This window comes from Parasteatoda tepidariorum, chromosome 6, assembly GCF_043381705.1.
Source record: "Parasteatoda tepidariorum isolate YZ-2023 chromosome 6, CAS_Ptep_4.0, whole genome shotgun sequence".
Lineage (NCBI taxonomy): Eukaryota > Metazoa > Arthropoda > Arachnida > Araneae > Theridiidae > Parasteatoda > Parasteatoda tepidariorum.
In genome coordinates this window covers 59772148-59782874 of record NC_092209.1, presented here as the reverse complement: position 1 = coordinate 59782874, position 10727 = coordinate 59772148, and the positions used below count along the sequence as shown (strand labels likewise).

At 27.9% G+C, this 10727-nt stretch overlaps 1 protein-coding gene across 2 annotated transcripts in view; it reads left to right on the top strand.

The window, feature by feature from the left end:
* The first annotated feature begins 6143 nt into the window (after window positions 1–6143).
* The window catches only part of LOC107452468 (thyrotropin-releasing hormone receptor-like), an 88502-nt gene continuing 83918 nt past the window's right edge, over window positions 6144–10727 (top strand). The window contains exon 1 of one of the 2 annotated variants that reach the window (XM_071182416.1): window positions 6144–7222. In XM_071182416.1, the coding sequence (XP_071038517.1) occupies window positions 6841–7222 (382 nt within the window). In that variant the 5' untranslated portion in view covers window positions 6144–6840. The remainder of the gene's footprint in view (window positions 7223–10727) is intronic. The other variant, XM_071182417.1, reaches the window with a different exon arrangement.

Genomic DNA, 10727 nt, shown 5'->3' with positions numbered 1-10727 from the left:
AAACATCAATTTAGTTTTATACTTATCCGATATCGCATACATCTCGAAGTTGAAAATGTATAAACCTCATTTTTTCATTTTACGCATTTCCACTTGGTTTTGAAACAAAGGGTAATTCCAGTAAATTGATTGAGTTCCTAATGTTTCTAAAGATACCACCCAGTATAACTTTTAATCTAATGAACAGATCTATACGTTCTAAGACTGAATCTTAATGATTTGAGGGGGTGACCACAAGTATGCTAATTAATAAGACGATATTTTAAGTTACAAAATCTGTCAAAAAACGTACTTTCTCTGAATAAACAGACTTTTTTTAGACGGATCTACATTTTTGATCCCCAAAATATAGGAGATAGCCACAATCTAGAAAATATGTTTCCAATAGTATGGTCAAGTGGGCTCTCGAAAGTTTGAACCTCTTAATATTAATTTGATCTATTGTGTATTTTGCTATATCTCGAAAACTTTTTAAACGAATTGAAATTTTTTTATTAAATATTTTTATATTTTACTACTTTATTTAATAATGGTCAAAAAATGTTTGAATTGTAAGGTATGGGATTTCTGCACCATTTTAAGGAAAGTAATTTTACATATTAAAATGCATAATTTGAACAAATTCGGCTGAATAGTTCCAGAGATTTTAAGTCAAATTTTAAGTAAGCGAGTTTTCAGAAATTAAATTTCTCAAGGATTATTTTACCGATTTCACTCAAATTTGGTATTTTTCTAAGTAAAATTAGATACTTTATAATTATGTGAAAATTGTATACCTTACAATTTAATATATTTTTTATACTATTATTTAATAAAAATATAAAAATAATAAATATTTAATGAAATGCTTTTTGCATGGAATTATCGTAAATTGCATAATTGTGTCCAAAGACTTTTCAATTCGCTTAAAAAGATATGGTGAAATACGCAAAGAAAAATTGACATCAGGGATCTAAACTTTGGACGCTCTCTTTATCAAACTATTGCGACCATAGTTCACTTTTGGGATTAAAATTATTGAATCCTAGAATGTGGCTAATCTCTATACTTTGGAAGTCTAAAAACCAAATCTGCCAAAAATATGTTTATTCTAAAAGATTGCACCTTTTCGTCTGATCGTGCAACTTAAACTATCGTTCACAATAAATAATTATCATCATTGAGGTCACCCCCTGAAACCATTAAGATTGAGCAATTGAACGTGAAGATCTAATTACTATATCAAAAGTTACGTTTGGTTTTATTGTGGTGTTTTAAAGGTTTTCAATTCGCTTAAAAAGTTCTCGAGATATAACGAAGCACACAAAAAATAATAATAAAATAATTTCCAATATTTTGGGAGCCAGAAATCCGAATCCATTTTAAAAAAACAAATATATGTGTATTGAGAGAAAGTACGTTTTTGTGTCTGATTTCGTAACTTAAAATACGTCTGCAATGATTTATTAGCATATTTGAGGTCACCTCCTCAAACCATTAAGAATGAGTCCTAGAACGTGAAGATCCGATCATATATCAAAAGTTATTCAGATTATTCATCCTTTTTTATCTCACTGTAAATAGTAAATACCTATTAGACATTGGTGAGAAATTGAGGTATATTGATTAAAAGTTTTATTTCTTAACATTTAATAAAAGTTTATAGTACATAAACTTTATGAAGTTTAAACGAAAATTGGGAATTTTAGAACTCTTCTTAAGACACTCTAATTTGTCATAAAATATAAATATTTTTTTTCTTCTAAAAAATAAATATTTTTTAAAAATAGTTTTGAAACATTAATAATTCATTCAATCTAGTTTCTTTCCTTTTTTTCATCAACTAACAATGAATTACTGAATCCTGTTTAGATAAGAATTAAAAATAATAGGATTAGTTACAAAATAACATCCATCTGTTTGCACAAAAGATAAAATCCTCGATTTTTTAAATACGAGAAAATCTCTCTCAAATAAGAGAACAAAAATAAGTATATATTTACATGTTTGCCATGTTCTGCCAAACAAATAAGAAAAGTAAAACGAACTTAAGGTTAAAATATTTATTCATTTTGCTTTGAGAGACCACTATAGAGAACCAAAAATAGAAATAAAATTTAACAATTTTTTAATGTGGTTAAATTTTGTAATTTTATCATGATCCTAGATTGTTGTTGCAGTTAATTTACGTCGCACTAGAGCTGCACTATGGGCTATTGGCCACGGTCTGGGAAACATCCCGGAGGAATATTACTTAAAAATATATATTACCGTCAATCGGGGCTACTTTGTGCAGCGGGGGCTACTTTGTGCAAATTCGATTTTGGCATTTTTTAAGTGCTGCTATTCAGTATTATGTTTATTTCACGTTAAAAATATGTGGAATTTGAAGATTGAAGTCTCTTCTATTACAATAAACATTTCTTCGAATTTTAAAACAATCTCAGAGTGTGTTTCGTTCATCCAATGTCAACAATTTTCCGAGGACGTCGGATGTCGAAAAGTGTGCGTGAAAACTTTAGCTGTGAAATGCAAAGACGTTGATAAAACAATTGTCGTAAGTGCAAAATTTTATATATTAATAAACAATTATATCATGTTAGCGTTAAAAAAATTTGAAAATTAATAACAAATAAACGGAAAATTAAAAAAAATGCACTTTGGGTCTACTTTGTGCAAAGTTTCATTCGTTTTTGTTTTCGACAGAAAAATGGTCAGACGCTATAAAAAAATACCTGAAACGAGAAACTACCGTGATTACACTTTAGAAAAGCTGCAACAATGTTTTCAAGCAGTTGCTGGTGGTATTTCGACTGCAGAAGCTTCTCGGAAGTACAAAATCCCCAGAAATACTATCTCTAATAAAATTCACAAGAAACACGTGAAGCTTCCTGGTAAACTATTATTTTTCTTCTACAAAGATTTTTCTAATGAATTAATCAAACGATTTAACACATAAAAATATATTTTATTGGACATCAGGTGATTTTGACAGAAACTGAAGAGTAAGTTCTGTCATGTGCATTCAAGGATGTTATGTTCAAATTTAACAATATTATAAATGTTAATGAATATGTAATAATTATTATTTTTAAAATTTTATCCACCGTTTGATGTTTAAAAATGTATATGGTTTCCTTTCGTTAAACTCAAATGTTTTGAAATAAACATTCTTTATAAGAAAAAATTCTTTAAAAAAATGGTTTTTTAACGCTGAAAATTATTTTCAAACTAACATCTTTACATATCTTGATGTTTTTGATGTCTTTAAAAATGTCAACAATTAACTTTTTTAATAATTTTATATCAATATTTTACTAAAAACATGATTATTAAACTGAATTCCTATCGCTGCACAAAGTAGCCCCATTTGGGGGCTACTTTGTGCAAGGTATGTTTTGACTTATTATTCGTAAATATTACATACAAATAATGCCAATATTGATCAAATTCACTCGTCTGAGTCCAGTTATGAATATAATATCGATAAATTTTACTAAAGTTTGAATTAACATAGTTTTTTTACATGTCAAAGTTCAAAAACTGCGAAATCCTGCACAAAGTTGCCCCGAATGACGGTATATAAAAATATATAAATTATTGATATACCCTAGAACAGGGCATAAAAAAGATTTATTCTTATTTTTGTATTACTTAAAAAGTTTGTAGCATTACGAACTATACTTTTCAAAACCAGAATTTTCAGAAGACCAATAACGCATCAATGAAAAAAATTATCAAATGACTGATTTAAATACCGTATATTTTGGTTTTAATTACAAGATTAGGTTTTTTTTTCAATTAGAAATATCAATATCATATAGTATTGTAGAGTTAAAAAATATTTTTCGTGTAACTCAGACCAAAAGCATGGCAAACTTAAGGTTTTAAGTGCATAATTACTGATTTTGAAACGTTATTAAATAATCAAGATAGCCATTACAATCGGAAATGATAAAATTGGACAAAATCTCCGTATCAAGCAAAAAAAGTAAACAAGTAATTCATAATTACTGTATTTTGGAATGTTATCAAAATCTACGGCAACAAGATTTCATTAACATTTCAAAATACAATGGTAGTAACTTTCATAACTCAAATTTTGACAAGCTTTAAGTTAAACTGGCAATACATGTATTATATCGTAACAATATTTTCAGATGGTAAAGAATCATATATTGTGGAATTTGCAAAATGTTATTTAACAATTCCTTTTTAAAATATAGGTGAATTAGTTTCACGTAAAAAATTTTTTTTCGCTATTTCATTAATAATAAAAAAAAAATATCGAGTTTACACGGTAGATATTTAATATCATTACAACTTTCAGATACTTCAACACATTCCAAATCGATTACACACTGTGTGTCCGCTTTCCAATGATGTGAACTGGGTTTGAATCCCAGCAATGGCTAGTAGATTCGAATTCCACAACCGGCTCGCACCGAACACACTGCTGATCAAAAATATCCTCAGTGGTAGACGGATTGTGGGTTAGAGTCCCCTTGCCATCAGACCTACTGTGGGAGGTATTCGTGGTTTTCTTCTTCACGTCATGCAAATGCGGGTTAGTTCCATTAAAAAGTCCCCCAAGAATGCAAAATTTTTCCTAATACTTGATCCTTGAGTTCCTTTCGTGAACCCATACAGACACATAGCAGAGGGGACAAAATTTGGTAGTACCCGGTTATACCACAAGTTGAAAAAAAACAGAACAGTGCTACTATTAGACTTAATTAATGTTTGTCAGGATGTGAATCTTTCGTAAGCTAATTATAATCTGGACAAAAATCATTTCTATAACTGTAATCACCAACAAATAAGACTAGTTTGAAAACACAATATCATTGGAGAATTAACATGGTAAAACGTTCTTATCTACACAAACAATGGGAATCAATTAACAGCAATACGATGATATGGCAAGTCCCTCTTCTTGACTAATAAAGTGTCTGTCCATTAGAAAACATAACTAATTTCGACACATTCGAGATACTGGGTCTCAACTCACTACTCGGTTTTACCCCACATTTTCCTACATATTTCAGAGACGAATTTTCTGTTGATGGATGTCAGAGTAGAAGGTAAAAAGAAACTCTCACCCGCTTATTCTGGATCGCAAAAAAACTAACTCTTAACGAGTTTTTAACTCTCATAATGAAGAAAAAATTGGAAATTCTGAAAAGTATATATTAACTACATTACATTTTATGTGTTAGTTATATAACATAATATTTGTCAAATTAGTCAAATTGTTATATGCATCTTAACTCTAACAATCAACCGACTTCGTATTAAACAAAAGCACACTAATTAGAAAAAGAAATTAATAAAATAATCAGATTTAATTTTAAATGTAACAAAAAATTTGTGATGTATCGTAAAAAATACTTAATGAGGTCTTTATTAAAAATATAATTTGTAAAGGTTCCTATAAATGCTTGTCAATAAATTTTACGAATATACCAATCCTGCTTTTACACATCACATAGAGGTAAAAGTCGCTGTCCAGTAATTTTTCTTCTTTAATATCATATCATATTAAATTATTAAAATATATATTTTACTATAATTTTAAAAAAATTACATTGATGGATTGCTAAATTTTTCTTCTTATTGTTTTCAATTGAAATGATAAAAATATTTTTCATTATTTGCATATGAAATTTTTGGATATTTAGTCGTTTGCAATTTTTTACTGGTCCTATTAAGATTTCTCTATAGATTTCATTATGACTAAAATTTAGAAAACTTTAGCTCTCTAAACATAGAACAACGGCTACACTAAAAAATGCTTCATACAGAACGGAAAAAATCTAGGTCTAACCCTAAGTCCTAATAAATTGATGAAGCTGCTGATAAAGATTGTGATAAGAACTTCATGTTTTAACAATCTGCCACTTCTTTCACATGAAAAAAACTGGTTTATCAATCAGTACTTGAAGTAAAAAGATGATAAAGAAAAAAATTTCACTGATGCATATAACAAGCATAAAAGGCAAACGCAAAGAAAGAACTTTTATCTAGTAAACAACTATCTCGCGTAAACATGAGATCATAAACAAGAAACGGAAGCAAAATGATTTGAGAAGTTGAAGAGGCGGCAATCTTCGTCACCATGGTAACTTAGCGATGCTAGCGCTCAGTTATTTGAGTGCCCGGGCAGCCACGGTGAAGCTGAAATGTTCGCTAGACGTTAGAGTAGTAACGGGCATTGTGGTTGGTTGAGCAGTTTCCTTTCTTTCAACTTTCTACCCGCAAGTGGCGGTAGCAAATAGAGGAAGAACTTTTTTCTGTGACAGGTGATAGCAAAAAAATAACATTCGAAATGAATTCTGACTATTTGAAAGAGGAAATGATGCCAACATATATAGTGTAATGGTTGAATTATTTTTGGATTAATTAAAAAAAATTAAACTTAAAGTTGAGCAATTTATAAAAGAGCAATGGCAACTTAAATAAAATGTCTTAAATTTTTTAGTGTAATTTCAGAGCAAAAATAAAACTGTTAAAAAATAGATTACTGAATTTCAACAGAGTTTAGTTGCTGAAAAGCTGCATTTCTAATTTTCAATAAAATTGTCAATCAAAAAAAAATAACATTTATGAACTTTTACAGAAACTATCTGAAAAAAAATTATAATTCTAAATTTTAATAAAAAAGTATCTGTTAAAAAAATTACATTACTAAATTTCTGCAAAAAAGTAAAAAAGAAGTAGATCTTCACGCAAGTACGAATGTAATGTATTTTCGAATTTAATGTACGACTGTAATATAAATGATGCTATTGAAGAAAATGAATTTAGGAAAAAATGTAACGATGCATTAGAATCAAGGAGCTATTAAAAACAAATTCAACCATGAAGTTATTCGTTAGCGTAATTTATTGTTTGGTTTTGTTATCCATGATGGCAGAATGCAGTAGTAATACATCTTTATTACAAAGCGAGTTGAACACGACTATTTTACTACCTTCGTTCGAAAACTCATCATATAATGAAACTAGACCTATCTATTTAGATCCCTCGTACTATTCGATAAACTATAGAATAATTGGAACTGTGTTTCAAGGTATAGTCTTTGTTGTTGGAGCTTTAGGAAACATCATGGTTGTTATTGTAGTTTGGCAAACAAGAAGTATGCATACACCGACAAACTGCTACTTGGTTAGTTTATCAATTGCTGATTTTATGGTACTTATTTCATCCGTACCAAATGAGATATTCGCCTACTATTTACTCGGTAAGTGAAACATTTATTACAGTTCTTATTTCTTGTAAGTGTGATTCGAAGCTTAATAAATTAACGTCATGGCGCTTCAGAATATCTTAAGAGATTGAAAAGCTCTGAAACAGAAGAATCAGATTTAATTTAAACTTGAAAGCTGATATAATAGTGTTTGCTGCCTGCAAGGTTTTAAATTCAGCATTATATAGAATATCTGGGCTTCTTGTGGAATAGCCGAAACTAAGCGAGAAAGTTTGAGATGATTAAACATTTCCGGGTCTACGAACCAAGTATTCTAATAACTATCGATTGAAATGCCTAGACCTGTATTGAAAAGCCAGCGTTTTTTCTTTTCTTCTAGAGTTCTCATGACGTTATGCTTCATATATTGAGTATTTGTACTAATATATCATGATATACATAAATTATTAAGCATTTTTTTATGTTTTAACAACACAATATATTATTTATTAACAGAAATTTATGGAAATGATTAATCATTTTATCATATCTTAAAAACAAATTATGTAGAAATTATTAAACATTTCATGCATTGCTTATATTTTTTGTGGAATACAAGTCAAGGAAAATATGAAATACATATTTATTTATATTGTTTAAGTATTCTTGTAACTAGCGCTTTAAAAGCTTTAAAACTTCTATACAACTAATGACATTTTTTTCTCTCAAATAAGACTCATTATGTCCCTTTTTCATACTTCGTCTAATAAGCATTTGTGATTAAATAAAACATTTGGTATTACATACATAACCTGGATAACACATGTAATAAGTATTAATTCTTTTTATATATTTTGTATTCATCAACAAGTCTTATTAAAGGTTTATGCTATATTATTACAAGCCTTACTGCATCACTATTTCCATTTCCACTTTCTTCAGTATGGGCAGAGAATAAAAATTAAGAATTTTTAGTAAGCTTAAAGCGTCTCAAATAGGATAAAAGGTGTGGATTATTTATAGAAATGGTGTATAATTATTAATAATTGCTTTGATAATCATAAAGTGTTTTTTTTAATAAAAGAGAAAACCTGTTCCTAAATAGAGCAAATGTAAAACTTAAAATTTGGTTTGATTTATTTCTAAAAGTATTTTACTCTCAACATTTTCGATAAGAAAGTTTTATGCATCGGATAACAATTTGCTCAAAACTCTTTTGTTTTTTATACAAATTATAAATAATAAAGTTGTTGAGTTCATCCACATTTGCACTACATAGAAAAAAAACTATGCAACTAATTAAAGTTAGAAAAATTATAGTTAGTCTTCCACTGATAACCAATTATAGTTAGTCTTCCACTGAAAACCATGGCCAGTGTAGGAATAAAACACACTAAGAAATAAAGCAATAAGCAAGTTGAGGCTGAAATTAAGCCAGGATTGGTTGTTTTAGATTTGCTTTATTTTATCAGTTAGCCTAGACAATCTGATAAAGTTTGCAATATAAATTAACGTTTCAATTTTTTATGGTCATATATTTTTAAAACGTATAAGGTGAATAATACACTTAAAAAGTCTTATGGTCAAAAGTACCAAACAATGGTAAAATTTATGGAGTAAAATTTTATTATCGAAGCACTTAGGTAATGAATTTGGTTAAATTAGGAAAAAAATTAGGACTCATAGTATGTTATAAAATTTGGTAAATTTATCAGAATAACCCAGAGTATAGCATAAAAATATTTTTAAGTTAAATTTATTTTTCGGTTTTCGAATTTTTTACAAAAGAATGTGGTAATAAGAATTCTAATTTTGAGAACCAGAGCTATCATTCGTTAAACAGAACGAAAAATTTCCAATTGACTGGTTTAAATACCGCAAGTATTGGTATAAATAACCAGAATTATGGTACTTCATACCAAAAATGTCATTACCATACAATACGGTAATTTAATCCTGTAGAATCTGAACTTGACGTTTTAAGCATGGATATTTTTATTTAAAAAAAGCCAACAATAAATTTTAATACCTTCAAACAAGGAACAAACATAATGTTACCAATAACAATTTCATTTTGTGAGGAATAAAATAAATATGAAGTTCAATAAAAGTTACAAAGAAACTATAAAAGTTCTTAATTCAAGTAGAAATTATATAGTACTTTTAAATTATTATGATTATATTAGGAATTGGACAACATAGTAAAAAGGGAGCAAAGTATTCACTTAAATTTATATTCATTTAAAATTTAGAGTTTAATAAGTGATGTGAACTGTATTATTATATACTATTATAGTATAATATACAGTATTATATACAGAATTATATATCTAATATATATTCATTATAAATATTTATTATATACATTCATTACATATGTTTATTAAATCAATTCATTATATATATTCATTAGCCAGCTATGTTTAAATTTTCTATATCTTCATAAATAATAATTAGCACTTAAAATTACATCTTATGTTTAAAACCATTACGCTTATTATATTATTTGTTATTGCTTTAAGAGTAATAAATAAGTGAAAAAGTGTAATCTAAAACAAAAGCATCCTATTCCCAAAATTCGACGATTAACTCTCACTTGATTCTACATATTCACCAAATTTCTGATAAACCTACACTGGCAAATTTTCCGGTTCAAATCACGGTATTAAGTACAGGCACTTTCGGTGAATCGTCCGTAAAATATATTTTTACTGTAAAATATTTTATAGTAATTTTTACAGTAATATTTATTTAATAAGAGTGATTCTGTGATTTTACGGTAATTATTACTATATAAATTACGGTACATCAGGTTTTTTGTTCCGGTAAAAGGTGAGTGCCGGAACTTGAACTTTTTACAGTAATATTATTCGGAATTTCTTACAGTAAATATAAAATTAATTGAAAATATTTAAATTACGAATGACTAATTACAGTTGTAAGAATGTAAGAAAATTGGAACTATATTAGAAATTCAAGCAACAAGTGTCCTTAAATTCCCCCTTCTCATTCGATATACAATAATTATAAAAAAAAGCACAAAACACGCATGGAAATAGCAGTTTGTTTTTATGTTTGCACTCTATAAGACGTCAAGAGGCCAAAAATAGTTTTCAAATAAAACTATTTGAAATTTCCTGAAAAGTATTGATCGATGATTTGTTGACAAATAGCAGCATTTCAGTAACAAATGGCAGTCCTCATTTTTCATCATTACCTTATATGTCAAATTCATATGCTCTTTTAGTTTACAGAAGAAAAAAACTTGTTATTCGTTTTGAAATCTGAACATGAAAGGGGAAAAAAAGTAAACGGATACACACGGGAGTCATTTAAACTTTTAAAAATATACAACATTTTGTATAGAATTAAGGCTACTTTTGTTTATATTTCACAAAACACTCCTATTTTTAATATGAAAATAAAAAATTTAAAATATTTGCCAGTAAATTTAATAAATTAAATTATTGATTTTCAAAACCAGCCACTCTGAAAAGAGTTTTTAGTGTCGCAAATTATTCTGTCTGCGTACATAAATTGTGTTTTTAATATATATATA